Below are 17857 nucleotides of genomic sequence, written 5' to 3' on the forward strand. Positions count from 1 at the left end.
AATAATAACCCTTCCAAACCTGACATTACACACAAATTGCCAACATTCACAGGGCTAACATCCATACACAGACATTCCCAAAGTCCTAAATCACAAACACATTACTCAAACACCTTGAGTATGCCTGAATTACAACTCAAACCCTCTAAATAAACTGAACTCCCCCTATCGTCAGAAAAACACACTCAGGACTTTCTGTTAGCCCCAAATATCCACATAGACCTCACCAACCCACACATGAGGATATCCCAGTCAGATTCCTACTGTATAAAAACACAAATAAACCTCAAACTAGGAATTCATGTAAACATATTCCCAGGAGACTCGAATATGACATGCACAAAACCACCTACTGCCACAAAGTTCTACAATCCACCGGAGACCACAAAGACACATAAACCACATTTCCTGATACACACCACAAACCTCCCAAAACAAGTGCAAAATCTCAACAACACATGAACACAGAGACATACATCTTGCACTAGAAACATACCCACACAATCCCTTCAGTCCCGCAGAATACAAGCATACACCACCTTAAGTCCCAAATGAACACGCAGTAGTGCGCTGGCCAAGGCTTCACAATCAGAACCAGCTCTCCCCAAAAATGTTTAACAGATTCAAATTCAAACACACACACACACACACACACACACACACACACACTCTCTCTCTCTCTCTCTCTTAATTTGAACGACATGACGGATGCGCAGCACGTATTTACCAATAATTACACAGCTACAACACTCTTCTTTGTACATTCCATATACCTAATGGGTACCTACTGCCATCCTTTGTTTTTGCTTCACTCCTCCATCAGCCCCACCTGTGCTCCACTCACCTCGCCACAGCGCCTATACTCACACCGGGAACCACCACCCCTAATTGCCGCCGACCCACTCCACACACCAGGCCCCGGGACACGGAGGTGACCAGTGTGAAGCCTGGACCCCAGATCCCCGAACGAGACCGTGGGCCCCCAGTACCCCAGACCCCGCGGGCCCCTAGTACCCTAGACACCCGAACTCAGACCCCAATATCCCCGAGCACAGAAGCCAGACCCTCGTGTCCCCAGTACCCCAGATGCCTGAACGCAGACCGCAAATCCCCTCGCACAGACCCCATGCCCTCGCCCCCCGGTACCCCAGACCGAGTGCGGACCCCAGACCCGGGGGCCCTGGTTCCCCTAACACCAGAGCACAGACCCCAAATCCCCGAACATGGAAGCCAGACCCTCACGTCCCCGGTACTCCAAACCCCCAAGCACGGACCCCAGACCGACAGGCGGCCCGGACCCCAGGTCCCCAAGTGCGGACACCAGGCCCGCGGAACGTCCGCACCCCAAACCCGCCGCCTCACCAGGACCCCGCAGGAAACTCGCAGGAACCGTACTCACCACAGCAGGATCCAGGCTGGAACACCGAACCGCCTGAGGGTCTGCGCGACGCACCTCAGCATGCACCGAAGCCTCAGACATTGACCGGTCACGCCTCCAGTCCCCGCGGGCGAAACCTCAGGGGCGCACCCAAGGCGAAGCAAGAACGCCACAGACCGCGGGCCGCCGCCCCTGCACGCCAGGGAGCGCGCGCCCTTACCCTCAAGCCTACCTCACGCAAGCACGAGGCCGCCACGCACGGCCCCGCCCCCAGCCAGAGGACCGTTAGGGACCCCGCCCCCGAGCCCGCGCAGGCGCGCCTCCTCCCGCAGGCAGCCTCAACGGACGCTGGGAGCCGTTGCGCGGGAGGGTCCCGGAGACGTTCAGCCCCGCCCCTGGGGAGGTGTGCGCGTGCGCGTGCGTGGGCCTGCGCGTGCGCGTGCGTGGGCCTGCGCGTGCGTGGGCGCGCGCCGGGCAAGCCCAAACGGGCCCTGAGAGCCGTGCAGGAGAGGCCCGAAGCGATGGGTCCAGGAGCCGGGGGCTGCACGGGGACGACCGCCCTCCCGCACTCTTTGTGGCCCTCCTGCCTTCAAGCCAGCGCGTGGGAAGTGAGCGCTCACGGCCCTGACCTCGCAGACGTGCACTCCCCGGCCTCAGACGCGACCTTGCGAACGACCTGGGACAGGGGCCTCCGAAGCCCGAGGGCCCCGCGGGCGGCCACCTCCGTCCGGACTGCGCGTCTGCTGCGCTTTCGCGCCCTTCTGCGCCCTCTGCGCCCGCCTGAGCCCCTGAGCCCCCCAAGGTTCCATGGAAGCACAGTTCCGGCGGAGAATTCAGACCGGGGGAACACTCGACGCGATCCTCCCTGACTCCATTCCCAGACTTTCCCGGGGCGCAGCCTGTACCCAGCAGGTTTCTTGGCGGAGCTGCTCAGTGACTGTGCGTCCACACAGCTCTCCTCGCAAGGCTCGTGTTCCGCCTTGGATCCGCACGCGCCTGTTTCAGGTGACCTAGCAGGCGGCATGGCCGCGGTTTTGCTCTGCCCTCCCTCCTCTTCTGGAATATCGAAGAACTTCAGTGCGCGTGAAAAAAGGATGCAACGGACTGCCCTGACTTTGTGACATTTTTGGAAGAAGCTTCAGTCATCCCATCTCTTTCCAGTCCGTTGCCGGAGGGGGGCTCTTTCTGGGCACCGCGGACCTCGGGAGCCTCCCACGGCCCACCTCCAAGTGCAGGGAAGAAGGCTCCACAGCACACGAGCCTGCTGTCTCCCCTTCTGCCAGTGTCCTCTGACTGGGCGAAGGTCATGGCTCTTCGCGGACCTGTGAGCCCTGTCCAGAGACGGCTCTCTCTCAGCGGCCGCTGCAGGCATGCTCAGAGACCGGCAGGCGAAGGGTCTCTGGTACTGCCTTCCATGACCGGGCTTCCCCAATTGCATTCGGGCCAATTTGATTCCATCTGCTTCTGGGCTGTAGGATTTTGAAGCAGTACAGAATGGTTGCAGAATTGAGACGAGATCCTTTTCCCACAGTGCCACTTTTGTATCAGTGGCCCCGAGAAGGTTCCTCCAGATCCTACATCTGAGCCATGAGTGAGAATCTTGTGACCACTTGATGGAATGACAGGACGAGGGCAGGAAGCAGGAAGGAACTTCTTTCTCCAGGTGCAACAGTTTGCCTCGGCATCTCTCTAATGGGAAGTCGGTTGAAAATCATTTCAGCCTTCCCGAGATAAAAGCTCAGGGCCTGAGACATGTCTCCAAGTTGTTTCTTTTTCCAGTCCCCAACACGGATCTTTGAAATTAAGTTCACTGAGATTTGCTTGAATTGCTCTCAGCTCATGTCCCCAGCTAAGATCAAGGAAGCGAGCGTGGAGCAGCTGCCGGAGAGAACAGGCAGGGGTGCGTGTGGAGGGCCACGGGAGGGCTGCATAGGGTGAAAGGCCTGGGAAGTGTCCCATAGGGCCACACCATGCATCTCCCTTCCTTCAGGTGGCTGGCGGGATGCTCCTGAAGTATTCCATATGAATATTGCCTAGACCTAGTCACGGGGTGTGTTGGGAGAACCCTTAAAATCATGAGGAAATGGGGCAGGAATTGAGAAGTGACCTTTTTGACAACTGTAGCACGGGCTGAGGGGGAGAAGAAGCCCTTCCCCTTCAAGATGGCCCCAGTTTCCTTTTCACACAACAGTGGTCTTTGGAGTCAATTTTCCCTTGCGGGGGTTGGGGGCAGGCAAGGAACTGTTTCAGCGCCTTAACCAGAAGGAGTTCTTGTTCAGTGCCGGTTCAGAGTGGAGCCATCCTTCTAAAGCTCCCTTTCCTTCCCCAACACCCTGCTGTCGTAGGAACTCTGCCGTCATGGTGGTGGGAATGAGGCTTGTCTCCCGAGACATCTGGCTTCAGCCTCTGAAGTTCTCAGCCCTCATCACCCTTGGCCCATTTCCTAACAGTCCTCTCTTCTCACAAAGAAAACACCAATGCCCCTTTGCATCGTTGTGTTCCCAATAAACTGACATTGACGTGAAACATGAAGATAAGAGTCAATAAGATTTGTAAAGGTGCTACCATGATTCCCACGTACATGGGACCACATTCAGTGTGAGCCTGGATTCCAAGGAACGAGGGTCTACCATTTGCAAGCCCAAGAGCAGGGCTTCCAGGTTCAGAGTGGCCGGCCAGCCCTTAGAGGAAGCTGGTTGTGTGAGTGGGAAATGGATAGGAGTGGATACCCCAGGAGGCTTTGTCTCAAGGGGCACATCCATTTCATGAGCGGTGATTGTAACGGTTCAAAAAACCAGGGCTATCGGGTCTTTCTATGCCCCTTTGAAGTCAGGAAGGGGAAGATCTCCTATACCTTCTTTCTGTCCTCACCCCCACTAAGCCTAGACACTCAGCGATATATGATGGCTCTTCCAAATTCCAAATCATTCGAAGAGCCTGCAGACACTGTATGTGTGTGTACACAAATGAGCTTTGCAGTGAAGCCAAGATAGCACTCTGGAGTGTTCATATCCAAGTTCTTTTTCTCACAGGCAAGTGACTAATAATAACCGGATACGTTACACGTTTTTGGTAGAGATGCCAGATAAAATACAGAATCCCACCTAAATGCAAAATTACATAAAGGGGGGAAAGATCTGCATGAAAAGTATATCTCAAATATTGCATGGGACACAATTCTTGTAAATGCTGATTCCACGTTTACCTGCAATTCTAATTTAATTGAGTGTCCGTTATTGTTATTTGCTGAAATTGACCATCTTATTCGGCGGGGCCCCTCGAATTTTAGAGGACTGTAGCACTTCTTCTTCTGGGTATCTAGCCTCCAGAAAGGAGGAGAGGAGCCACATTACCAGGACAAGAACAATCACTGTGCATATCCACACAATTTGGGACCACGACCAGCCTTCAACCAGAGAGAAATATGCTTTTATTCTTCAAGAAACGAAGAGCGTGCATTTACTTTTTGAGGCACAATGCATCTCTCTAAAGATCTAAAAGACGGGTAACACTGGGCTCCTGTGAGAAAGGGGCCGGGTTGCCAGGAGTAAGAGGTGGGAGGAAGAGGCGTCACCGCGCAGTCCTCTATGCACAGTGTGACTTTGAACCAAAGGTATTGCTTGTTAGAAAGTTTCCACTAAGGTAATGAAAGAGGTTAGAAATCCATATCAACCAGCAGCATAATACGCCAGGGAACAAAACGTCGTGATTTGTGGTCACGCGTGGTAGGCTGCACGAACGAACTCTGCGAGACACCGGGGCTTTCCAGAAGAAGGGACCCTAGTAAGGCCGGTGCTGCTGGACCTGCTCGGCTCCGAGCTCCGCAGGGCGCTGGGCACAGGAGCACCCGTGGCTGGAGAACGAGGTGCGAGCAAACCCCGGGGATCTGCTGACACCGCGCTAGTTTGAAACTCTCAGTTCCACGCGGCCTTAAGGACGCGTGTGCTCATCAGCGTATCTGTTCTGAGCTTTGTTCAGGAAGTCCAGCCCCTGTTGAATAAGTCAAGAGCCGGTAGGAAGCAGAGCAGGTCGAGGGACACAAACCGAGGTCGCCGGATACAAAATCGAACCAAAGGAGCGCCGGGTCACACCTCAGTGCGCTGAGTCTGGAAAACAGCGTCTGAACTGCCTGGAAAGGCGCGCCCCAACTGTGCTGCCCCCGGATCGTTCGAAAGGAACTTGGGGTTCTGGCCTACCTGCCAGAGCCTGACTCATGGAATGTCTCCCCACCCCCAGCCAGGGCAGGGGCCCTCCGCCCCTCCCCCGCCACAGAATGTCATGAGTCCTGCATTCTCGCCCTGTTTAGATTCAAACTTTTCCATCCTTGGCTTGGATCCTGAGCGTCTCCTGGAGCAGCTTACCGTGTGGGGCCTGGACGTGACTTTCCTCACTGTGGAGGCTGCCAGGCGGCGGCGTCCTCTGCCTGTGGGGATGGCTTCACAAGGAGGTGAGCCTTTGGCTTGGGCTGGACGTGTCCGGGCCCGGGCCACCCCTGAAGTCCTTGGGATTCAAATGTGACGCCAGCCAGGGGCGCTTCAGTGGGGTTAGGTAGAGGAAGGGAGCGCACTGGACTCCCAAGGACAGCTTGGCTGGGGGGCTGAGAGGCTGGGAGTCTGCAGAAACCTGCAAGGACGTTGGGGAGGAGGGCTCCTTGGTGATGGGTCAGGCCCTGGCCGGGGAAACGCTCCGTGGAGGTCCCCATCTGCCAGGGAGCCTGCTGAGGCCATTTCCCAGAGGTCAGGGGTCCCGCCAGGCCCGTGTCTTGGGAGGCAGCCCGTGAGGCTGGAGGGTCGCGTCTGGGGGTCCGTGGGTGGTTCTCAGAGGCAGTGCTGGCCCAACGGCCTCTGCTGGGCGGACAGGATGTCGTGGTGGGAGGGGCGGGGACGGGAGTTCCCTGCGGGAGGCCAGAGCATGGAAATCACTCGCAGACGCTGGCAAACTGCAACTTTTCCTGTGATGTCCGTCACGAGATGCGACGGGATTCACTGCTCTGCTCCCAGGGACTAAGGGGGCCCCGGGGCCTCCCTCCCGGCTGCGGATTCTCTGACCCCATCCGCCCCTTTCCTTCTGTCCACAGCATCTCCCATGCTGGGACCCCACGTGGCCACGGACCCGGGAGCCTCCCTGTCTGCTTTCGTGGCACGGCCCTTCCCCCCACCCACTGCCGGCGCCCCCCACCGGCCACGCTGGGGGCAGCGCCCGCCGCCCCTCGTGACCCCACCATTCCCTCCTGGTGGCCCCCTGGTGCTGCCAGCTTTCCCCAGGACACCGCTGGTGGCAGGAGAGGCTGGCCTTGGCCCCAGTGGGACCGGGACCTGCAATGTCATTGTGCAGGTCAGGTCAGAACGGGGGTGCTCAGAGACCCCCCAGACTCAGACCATCGTCCTCACTCAGGCCCCCCTCAGCTGGAGTGCTCCAGGGGCCCTCTGTGGGGGTGCTGCGTGTCCCGCACCCCTCTTCGTGACAGCCTCTGCGGTGGAGACCAGCACGCCCGCCTCGGCCCTTGGGGCCTCCCAGGCTGGCAAGGGAGGCTTGGCCCCAAGCCTCGCACCTCCGGCTCAGCCCCCGGTCGTCCAGCTGACCGCCGTCGTGCCCCCAGTCGACGCCAGGCCGCAGCCTCACGGAGCTTCCAGGAGCCCGACCACGGCCTCGCCCGAGGACTCCTGTAACCCCAAGAGTGTTTACGAGAACTTCCGGCGCTGGCAGCGCTTCAAGTCGCTGGCCCGGAGGCACCTGCCGCAGAGCCCCGACGCAGAAGCTCTCTCCTGCTTTCTCATGTGAGTGGCCTCTGCTCGCCTGCAGCCCTCACGCAGGCCCACCTTGGGGCGCGCACACAGGGCGGTGATCCAGGGCCGCTGGGAGGAAGGGCTGAGGCCGGGTCCTGCTCTGGGAAGGCACATACTGGTCCAGGACACCTCTCAGTCACGCATCTCACCTGACATTGGGGCAGAGGGGGGCGGTGTCCAGTCAACCTGTATCTTCCAGAGACATCACGGTGACATTCGCTGGGGCCTCGCAGGCAGAGAGGGTCCGGGTGTCAGAGGAGGGGCTGTGGTTTGGGGGCCGCGCTGTCGGTCACCATGTCTCCTGGGAACAGGCTTCTCATGGCCAGGGGTCAGCCCCGCAGAGGAGGCTCGGGACCTGCAGGGCCCAGCAGAGGTTCTGTGCGGGCCCCACACTCGCTGTCCCAGAGGATCCCTCAGAAGGGGAGGGGAGGGAGCAGAGCTGGTGTAGGGGTGAGGGCGTGGGATCCTTCCTGCGGAGCTCTGACCGGGCAGGCCCGGTCATGGCACCTGGGGTCCCTCCTGAACACGGGGTGGTGGCACTTCCCGCAGAGGCCCGGACTCATTATCAGGCACCTTAATGTCCGCGAGTATTATTACGAGAGGCGGAGTCCAGAAGGACTGACTTCCCATGCCGCCGCGTCCCTGCTCCTGTCAGTGGACAGTCACCCTGAGCCCAGGGCCCGGGGCTGGTGCGGTGGGAGGCGGTGACCGTGGTGGTTGAGAAGGTTGATTTGCACACCCAACACTCCCTGTCAGCTGCCAGCACTCGGTCACGCTGGGTGGGGGACGCGGGCTCCAGGGGACCTGGGGAAGGCTGGGGGTGACCGGACTGCCGCCGGCCCCTGACCCCAACGGCTTACAGCCCGGTGCTGCGGTCCCTGGCGCGCCTGAAGCCCACGATGACGTTGGAAGAGGGAGTGTGGCGGGCCGTGCAGGAGTGGCAGAGCAGAAGCAACTTTGACCGCATGATCTACTACGAGATGGCGGGAAAGTGAGTCAGGGTCTCTGGCCCGGGGCTGCCGGGCGTGTGGGCCGGGGGCAGGGTCTGGCTGTGCGGATGCTCGCTTGTCCCAGAGGGCCGCCCTCCCCACCTCCCTGACAGTTCCACCCTCCCTTGCTCTGGACCCACCCCTGCCTCCACCAGAAGGTCTCAGGACAGGGATGGGGATCCTGAGGCCACCTCCCCTGGGGTCGGACTCCCTCCCAGGGGGTTGTGGAGGCGATGCGCTGGACAGCCCTCCTGCTGCCTCCTTGGTGGCCGGGGCCGCGGCCGTCCCTCCAAGGCCCCGCCTCTCCCGGTCCCTCAACCTGCTCCTGGCCTTGCTGGCTCCAGGCCCGGGCCCCCTCCTCAGTGCGGCCTGGGCCTCCTCACCCCCAGGTTCATGGAGTTCGAGATGGAGGAGGAGATGCAGATGCGGAAGTTACAGTGGGTGAAGGTGGCCCAGGGCCTGCCTCCCCTAGCGCCCCGGAAGCCTGAACGGCGGGGGCCCCCAGCCCCGGAAGCGGGCCCGCAGCCGGGTAAGGCCCCCACATTCCCGCGACAGCTGGTGGACCACGGCAGTGGGGACTGAGGGAAGGCCACTGTCCCTGTGTCGTGTCTGCTCCCACAAGGGGACATTGGTCTTTTGACCAGAGCAGCCGGGGTCTCAGCTGCCCTTTGTCAGGACGGGTATTGCCCTGGTGAATTTCTTGACTCCTCTCCCCACGCCTGTCAGAGGACCCAGCACAAAGTCTGCGTGGGAAGTGGGCTGCGGGGAGACCCTTGCTCACATGGCTGGCTGCGAGACGCACCTCCTCCCCGCTCTGCCAGTCCCACAGTGCCCATAGCCTCTGGTGGCCCTGATCCGGCCCCCACGGGTATCAGTGTCCCCCAAACACTGCCCTCCCGATGCACCGCCGGAGCCCCTCACGCCTCCTCCCTCCTTCCTGCTCTGCCTCAGCGTGCGTTCCCAGGAAGGCGGGTTCCAGGGCCCAGCCCTCCCGCCTGCAGCCACGCAGACCCCCGCGGCCCCCGGAGACCAAGGCGCCCAAGGAGATCCCTCCAGAGGCTGTGAGAGAGTACGTGGACATCATGGAGAGGCTGCTAGGGCCTGGCCACTTGGCCCCGGGGCCGCCGGCAGGTGAATGGGGAGAGGATGGAAAGGAGCCGCAGCAGGATGAGGCCGCGACCTACCCGGACCCGGGTCTCCTGAGCTACATTGACGAGCTGTGTTCCCAGGAAGACTTCATCACCAAGGTGGGCTGGCCCGCAGCCTGGTGTCTGGAAGATTCCAGGGATTGGCACTGCAACGCCCAGATCGAGGCTGAGCCCAGGCCTTTGGCATTAAGCTCTGTTCCTTGTTCCTGGGCTGTGTGTGCATGTGTGTATGCATCCTTGTGTGTTTGCCTGTGTGCATGCAGGCATATGTGTATAATTCCATGCGTGCAGGTATGCGTATGCACATACACATGTGTGCATATATGTACGAGCATCGTGTTTGTGTTTGTGTGTATGTTTGTGAGTGTGCATACCCCAAGTGTGTGCATACAGGCGCGTGTGTGTGCATTTGTGCCTTCTGGGGATGTCTTTGTGGATGTCTGCATGTGGTCCTGTGTGTCTGTTCACGTGTGTGTCTGCCTAGGGGTATGTCCTTTGTGTCTGAGAGTGCACATATGTTTATGGGGTGTTTGTGTTTGTGTGTGTGTGTGTGCGTGTGTGTGCATGTCCAGGTTTTGTCTCTCTGTGTACACATATGTGTGAATGTCCGTGTGTCTGCACACGTGCATGCGTGTGTGTGTGTGTGTGTGTGAGAGAGAGAGAGAGAGAGAGAGAGAGAGAGAGGGGCCAGCGACTCTGACGTTAAAACTTCTCCCACCGTCTGGAGAAGGATGGGTGGGTCTTCACTCATCCCCATTTTCTGCAGGCCCTCCTGGCTCACAGGAGGCTCCCTGCCAAGTCTGCCCACGGCCTCTTTCTTCTGTCCCAGGTGGAGGCAGTCATCCACCCCTGCTTCCTGGCGGAATTGCTTTCCTCGGAACCGCAGCTGGACCTCCCGGCTCTGGGTGAGAAACTGGAGCAGGAGGAAGGCCTCAGCCTTGCAGAGGTGAGGCAGGGGAAGGACGGGTTCCCGGCAAGCCAGGGGAGGGAGGGGACCCAGGCGATGCAAGGGAGGGAGGGGTCCCAGGTGAGCCAGAGGAGGGGACTCCTAAACAAAGACCCACATGACTCTGTCCCCCTTTGCTTCTTGCGAATCACAGCCCTGGGGAGGCCAGCGTCGGGTGGGCACAGAGCCGAGAACGGGAAGTGGAAGATGGGGAGCCTTGGCAGGGAGGGAGGGAGGGACTCAGGGGGATGTCAGCAGAGCCACAGCCTCGTGGGTCACCCTCCCTTCCTCTCCCAGTGCCACCGTCCCATCCCCCCGACTCACTGGTCTATGCGGGCCAGTCACTGTCCCCTCCTTCCTCAGCTGGTGGAGAAAAGACTGGCGGCCTTGAATACGGAGGAGGGTGTGCAGGCACCCCCACGTCTCTGCGCAGCCCGGTCGGGCCCCAGTCCCGAGCAGGAGACCGGTCCCGGGAAGGGGCTGGGGGTCAGCGACAAAGCCCGCCCAGCAGACGCTGACGGCCAGGACCTTCAGAGGCACGGCCGAGCACGGACACACCTGTCGGGGCCCAGAGCCTTTGCTCTCTCTCCCGGACGACGGGAGTCCCCTGCCCCCAGGGCCGGACGGGTCCCCTCGCCTCCCCAGGGTCAGAGGTGCGCCTCCCCTCGACCGGGCCCCAGGGATGCCCCGGTTCTCAGAGAGGCCCCTCCTGCTAGGGACACCCGGGGGCCGGTGGATGGGTCCAGTGAGGACGAGGAGGAGCTCCCCAGCCTGGCCTTCCTCCTGGCCTCTCAGCACAGCCTGCTGCCCTGGGGGCTCTCCCAGAGTCCCGCTCCTGCCTCGGTCATCCCCAGCCCTGGTGGTCGCGGGCCGTGGAGGGCTCCACGGGCCCCCTCTCCTCAGAGAATAGGCCTCGGCCTGGCCACCCCCCCAGCTACAAAGTCCAGGAAGCGGGCTCTGTGTGAGGGTCCTGCCTCCGTGGCGAAGACGCCCCTGCCGGGGGCCAACCTCAGGGTGTCTGGGAGGCCGGCCTTGCCTGTGGGGCTGGTTCACCCCTCACAGCCTGCAAAGAGAAGGTGTGACTCCTTGGTCACAGGGAGTAGAAGGAAGCGTCACTGCAGCCAGTAGGGAGAAGTGGGCCCGCCCTCCAGGGCCGGCACACCCTGGGGCCCCCCAAGGAGCCTAGGGGCTCCTCCTCAATCTGGTGCTGATCCCGGCTGTGGGATGGGGAGGGGAGGGAGGGAGGCCATGACCGTGGGGGCGGAGTGGCAGCAGCCCACTGGGGCACCGGGTGTAAATGGGGAATAAAGTTAGTTTTGTGGGAAGCGCTCTGGGCCACTGTCTTCCTACTGGCGTGTGGGCTGCCGCCGGGAGAGGGTTCCCCACGGGATGGAAGGGCCCGAGAGGGGCTTCCTGGGGCCCCCGTCACCATCCGGACCCCTGACCGTCCAGAGATGGGGAGCCCTCTGCACCATGGCCGTTTCTGAGAATGAAGGCTGCAGACGGCCCCACCTTCCGGAGCTCCCTCTGCCTCCCCGAAGCTTGCGCCACGGGGCGGGGCGGGCCGGGCGGGTGGTCCTCAGCTCCTGCAGAGCTCCCTGTGCGGGGTCCTGAGGAGACGGGCTCCGGGCCTCAGGCCTCGTGGTAGCAGGAGTGTCTTCACCACCGAAATAGGAGGGCCAGTGGGGGATCCTCCCAATCCCAGTGAGGACAGACATGGGGCATGGATGAGGGCAGAAGGGGGCACTGGCCACGGTGTGCACACAGGAACCACAGCCGTGGCGCAGGCAGCAGTTCCCGTGGCAGGATTTCTGGACTGGGCTGTCTTCTCCAACCATACGAGGCCCCTGCTTGCTGTGGTCGCAGAGCGAGGAGGACTGGCCAGGGTCCCTGGGTCTTCAAGAACACCCCACACTTACTGCCCTCTCTTCTCGCCCTCGAGGGACCCCTGTGGGAGCAGATGTGGACATAGACTCTCATTCTCATGTGAAACGGTTCCTACAAACAGACCCCAGCTACGATGCAGGAGGGCAGCCCACCATGCAGACCATGGGCCCAGGCGTCTGCAGTCCCAGTGCTGGGTGGGAGCTGGGATCCAGGCTGAAGGGGGCCTTCTTGGGGCATTAGCATAGACCTCATGTCAGACAAGGCATCTGCCTGGCTCGTGACACTGAGATGAGCTGACCCTGAGAGAGGTCCACAGGGAGGTGACCCTGCTGCCCCCCACAACTGCCCTGCACCCCCCAGTCCGCTCATCTCCCCTCACTGGGAGTGCTGGTCCCCTCCAGCCCCTACCCCTGTCCCACCCAGATGCTCTGATCCCAGGAGCGAGCACTCAGGCCCTCACCTGCCTCCTCCCAGCCAAGGCCTCCTCTCCAGGTTCTAGATTCTGGTGTCTTTTCCGGGTTTGGGTGAGGCCCCTACAGCACTCAGCACTCCAAGATGTGCTGTCCCTGCTGCAGGATGGGGCCAAGGCCATCCAGGTCCAAGGGACACCTGGCCCTCTTCTTGCCTCCCCCCGACCCCAGCAAAGAGTTTAGTGAAGAAAGGCACTCGTGTCGGCGTCCTCGTCCCGCTGCACGGAATCCACAGGCCACCCCACAGGGGCTCCTCCCTCCCCAGGCAGGCGGTCCGGAGTGCTCCCCACCCTCCTGCCCCTTCCTGAAGCAGAGGTTTCCTCTTGGTCACACTCCCCAGCGGCTGCCCCTCCCTGTCCAGCTGGGCCTCACAGAGAGGAAGGGGCTCCGGGGCCCAACCAGACACAAACAGAGGCCACCACTGTGCCTGTCAACCCACCCCCCACCACCGTGTCCCTGTCCATGGCATGGGCCTAGCGGGCGCTGGATGCTAACGGCGTCCGCGAAGATTTGCCTCTTTTCCTTGGAAAATACAAGGTCTGTGCAACGGGAAGGAAATTAAGTGGAGATAGTTTCAGGTTTTTACGGTAGCCAACCTTCCTCGCCACAGAAACACTTAGGAGAGGTGACAGCTTGCGGGGACGGTGTGGCAGGGCCAAATCAGGAGGGAGCTCCCAGTAAGTGAGGAGGAATCTGTGGTGAGGACCAGGTCATCCGGGGCCCCTGGGGACGTCCCGGTGCTCACCCAGAGCAGGCCCAGCTGTGCTCTGCACAGTCCAGTGGGGCAGGTCTCAGTCGCCTCGCTGGGTCTCCACAGAGAGCCTGCAGGAAGCCAGGCTCACGCTTTCCCGAGAGCACCGTGGTCTCTGGCAGCCTGGGAACTGGGGTGGCCCTGTCAGTCAGCCCCGCGGGTTTGGCTGCAGAGCCTCCTCCTGCTCCCCTAGGACGAGATCCAGCAATGGGGTCCTGGAGTTCTAGGGAATCCCTTGGATAGAGGAGCATTCCTGTCACCACTGATGACAATGCTGTGCCTTCTGAGGGCTCCGGGAAGCTCGGGCTCCCGTGGCCACACTTCCGTGGCGGCGTGTTTGTTCTTCATTCAGAGATGCGTATGTCCCACAGGCCACGGTGCGCTGGGCGGGAAGAGGAGAGCAGCCAGCTCGTGGAATCCTGGCCAGGGCGCCCCAGTGCCCCCACACATGGCGCTGGCCCAGCGGCTGATAACGGGCGAGCCCTGCCCCTGTCCATGCCTCTATCCATCATCTGCTGCCCCTGGATGCAGGTGTCACAGGAGGCTCTGGCAGAGAACCACGGTTTCTGGGGCCGGGTGTTCGGACAGACAGTGGGGCGAGCTGGAGCCATTCCTGCTCAAGTGTCTGCTCTGGAGACTCTGGGCTTGGATAGTCCCCACTTGTCGGCGCCCTGGTGTATTTGTTGGTGCGACCCTCCCCCAGACAAGCTGGCAGGACCTGCCACCACCCGGCATGGCCACTGGGAAGGCCCCAGACATGACTCCCTGAGTTCTGAGGGTTGTTTCCTCTGGTATGTCTGTGCACACCTGGGCCCTTGATGCTCATTTTCGTAAAATATCTTGGGGTTACGCTGTGCTGTCTGAGGGTTCCTTCTGCCATCCTCCCCGGGTCTCTGAAAGTCAGATCCCACTCTCATTCTATCATCTGTGTTTGGAATGTACTTTGTGTTGGTTCATTCTGAGGATCCTGTTTTAGGGATGCGTGTCGTGTGAAAGTGTACGACATGTCTGGACATTGTACATAGAGATGTTTTCCACCCACAAACACAAATCGCAGAAGGATCCGGACTTGGTAGCGCTCTTAATTTATTTACATTAGTCCCTCCCAGTGTGCAGTCTGTTAGCAGGAAACTGACCAGGTTCTGGTTCTCTCACATTCCTTCCTAACACAGGGATGGAAAGCCTCTGAGTCACTAGTCACACAAAATTTTGCCTCTGCTGCCCCATGGCGTCTCTGGATCCAGCTCCTGGACACTGACCACTCCCCCCATGATGCTTTTATGTCTCCTCCCCGTAAGTCGAAGTGATCTAACTGGTATTCATAGATCACAGTTGGCCAGCATTCATTCACACTGTTTTTTTTTTTTCCTTTTCAGTGAAAATGGGTAAAGTCATTAGGAACGTTTCAACTACATTAATAAAAAATGGGAAAATGCAATAGAAAACAGTGTAGAGAATATGTAGACACAGTGTTAGCATTGTGACATGTTTTCTCCAGCTCGATTATAAAATAAAAACTCTATCAAGATATCACATAGGATACAATTCACTCATTTTAAGTGTATGGTTTTGATGGCTGAGTAATATTCCATTGTATATATGGACCACAGTTTCTTTATCCATTCGTCTGTTGAAGGGCATCTCAGCTCCTTCCACAGTTTGGCTATTGTGGACACTGCTTCTATGAACATTGGGGTGCATATGGCCCTGCTTATCACTACATCTGTATCTTTGGGGTAAATACCCAGTAGTGCAATTGCTGCATCATAGGGTAGCAATGGTTTTAATTTTTTGAGGAATCTCCACACTGTTTTCCAAAGTGGCTGCACCAACTTGCATTCCCACCAACAGTGTAAGAGGGTTCCCCTTTCTCCACATCCTCTCCAACATTTGTTGTTTCCTGCCTTGTTAATTTTTGCCATTCTAACTGCTGTAAGGTGGTATCTCAATGTGGTTTTTCTTTTCAATTTTTTTTCAATGTGGTTTTTTTAAAGAATTTATTTGTTTATTTGACAGACAGAAATCACAAGTAGGCAGAGAGGCAGGCAGGGGGGGGGGGAAGCAGGCTCCCCACCAAGCAGAGAGCCTGATGCAGGGCTCAATCCCAGGAACCCAGGATCATGACCTCAGCTGAAAGCAGAGACTTTAACCCACTGAACCACCCTGGTGCCCCTCAATGTGGTTTTGATTTTAATTTCCCTGATGACTAATGATGAACATTCTTTCATGTGTCTGTTAGCCATTTGTATGTTCATGTCTTCTATTTTTTGACTTGATTATTTGTTTTTGGGTCTTGAGTTTGAGAAGCTCTTTATAGATCTTGGCTATCAGCCCTTTGTCTGTAGTGTCATTTGCAAATATCTTCTCCCGTTCCATGAGTTGCCTCTTTGTTTTGTTGACTGTTTCCTTTGCTGTACAGAAGGTTTTTATCTTGATGAAGTCCCGATAGTTCATTTTTGCTTTTGTTTCCCTTGCCTTTGGAGACGTGTTTTGAAAGAAGTTGCATGGCCCATGTCAAAGAGGTTACTGCCTATGTTCTTTTGTAGGAGTTTGATGGATTCCTGTCTCACATTGAGGTCTTTCATCCATTTTGAGTTTCTTGGACAATACATCATGATTAAATGGAGTTTATTCTAAGAGTGCAAGCCTTGTTTAATATTCAAAAATCATAAGTGTAAACCACCATATTAATAGTCTAAAGAAAAAGATCCACATGGGCATAGCAGTTAATACAGAAAAAGAATTTGACAAAACTCAACACACATTCATGTTAGACGCTCATAAAACTGGGAATAGAAGGGCACTACCTCAAACTAGCAAGGGATATCTACAAAAAACCCTACTGATGACATCATACATAATGGTGAAAGAATGGATATTTTTCTTTCAAATTCAAAAACAAGATCAGGATGTTCTTTCATCTCTCATTTTCAACTTAGTACGGTAGATGCTGGCCCATACAGTATGGCAAGAAAAAGAAATAAAAACAAACAGATTAGAAGGAAGGAAGTATTACTGTCCATATTCATGGATGACATGACTGGTCACGTAGGAAATCCCAAGAAATCTATAAGAAAATGCTTAACAAATGATGATCACTCTATCTTGTGTCTCAGGATACAAAATCAACACAGAAACATGAGTTGTATTTCCTAATACCAACAATGAACAATTGGAAACCAAAAATTAAAAACACAATGCATGTACAACAATTCCAAAAAGTTAAATATTTGGTTATAACATTTTTTAAAGAGGATTGGTATGATAAAATCAGTAAAACCCTCATGAAAGGAACCAAGCAAAACCTAAATAAATGAAGAGATACATCACATTCATGAATTGGAAGATAGTATATAGTGAAAGGTCAACTGCCCACAGACTTCCTTTGTCAACCTAGACAAGCTTATCCCAAAATGTATAGAGGAAAGGTAAAGGTAAAGAAACCAGAATAGCTAGCACTGTTTTTGAGAAAGCAGAGTACAGTTGGAGGACGTTATGACTTGATGTAAAGCTGTTGTATAAGGCAGTGTGGTGTTGGTGAGGGATAGCTGTGTGGCTCCACGGACAGGACAGAGAATTCAGAAATGGTCACACAGAGACACAGAAAACTTGTGTTTTGGGGAAGCAGAAAAGCAGTATGATGGAAAGAGGATAGTGTTTTTAGTAAATCTTAAAAATAACTCAAAGTGATTAATAGATTGAAATGTAAGATATAAAACATTGAACCTTGTATAAATGAAACTAGGAGAACATCTTTGGGTGGTAGGGCTTGTCGAGGAGCTCTTGGACCCGACAGCAAAAGCAACAGCCATAAAAGAAAAAAGAAAAAATTGGACTTCATCAAAATTAAAACTTTCCCTGGATGAAAGGCCCAGTCAGGGATGAAAAGAAGTTACAGGTTTGGAGAAACTATCTGCCCTACCAGAAGCGGGAAGGAGTTTTCTCTGACCTACGCTTGAGAACGTAACAAGGCCACTGGAAGAAACACTTGTGCAAGTGTGCCACCCACCTCGCCGGGGGCTGGACTCCAGAGCCGTGGACTCTCAGCTGGTCCACACAGGCCTTTAGCCACCAGCTACCAGCTACCAGCTACCACGTGAACCCTCCCACAGCAGGGCTGGCTCTGGCAGCTGGCCACACTTGGGCAAGCGGGGATTCCCAATCCCCTGGTCTCTCTGATTTTCTGGGCCATAGTTTGCTCTATGATCTCAGTTTTCTGCTGGGTCTAAGAAGAGCTGTTGATTTTTAGTTTTTTTCAATGTTTATCATGTTTTGAGGATGGGAGTAATGACTTTCAAGCTCCTTATCCTCCAGACTGGAAACAGGAAGCCTGTAATGGATCGTTAGTTTGTTCTCACTTCTGTAATTGTCTGGGGTTGACTTGGCAATGACAGCTGGCAGCCGGTGCCAGTGCCCCATCTAGGAGGGCAGGGAATCCCCAGTGACAGACCCTCCATGTCTCTTTCCCCACGGATGCCGCCAGTGCCCCTCCAGGCCCTGTT

The 17857-nt window shown here is 56.9% G+C and overlaps 1 protein-coding gene across 1 annotated transcript; it reads left to right on the forward strand.

The window, feature by feature from the left end:
• Nucleotides 1–701: 701 nt before the first annotated feature.
• LOC308352962 (NUT family member 2G-like) lies at nt 702–11375 on the forward strand (the record flags this gene model as incomplete). The annotated part of the gene is made up of 11 exons (XM_080819493.1): nt 702–715; nt 916–1391; nt 1500–1619; nt 1711–1986; nt 5685–5825; nt 6456–7155; nt 8027–8155; nt 8543–8682; nt 9105–9400; nt 10131–10247; nt 10611–11375. 11 exons carry the CDS (start codon nt 702–704, stop codon nt 11373–11375), a joined length of 3174 nt encoding a protein of 1057 aa, XP_080675619.1.
• Between the last annotated feature and the right edge of the window lie 6482 nt (nt 11376–17857).

The sequence above is a fragment of the Martes martes genome (genome assembly GCF_963455335.1).
Source record: "Martes martes genome assembly, chromosome: 12".
In the NCBI taxonomy this organism is placed as follows: Eukaryota; Metazoa; Chordata; class Mammalia; order Carnivora; family Mustelidae; genus Martes; species Martes martes.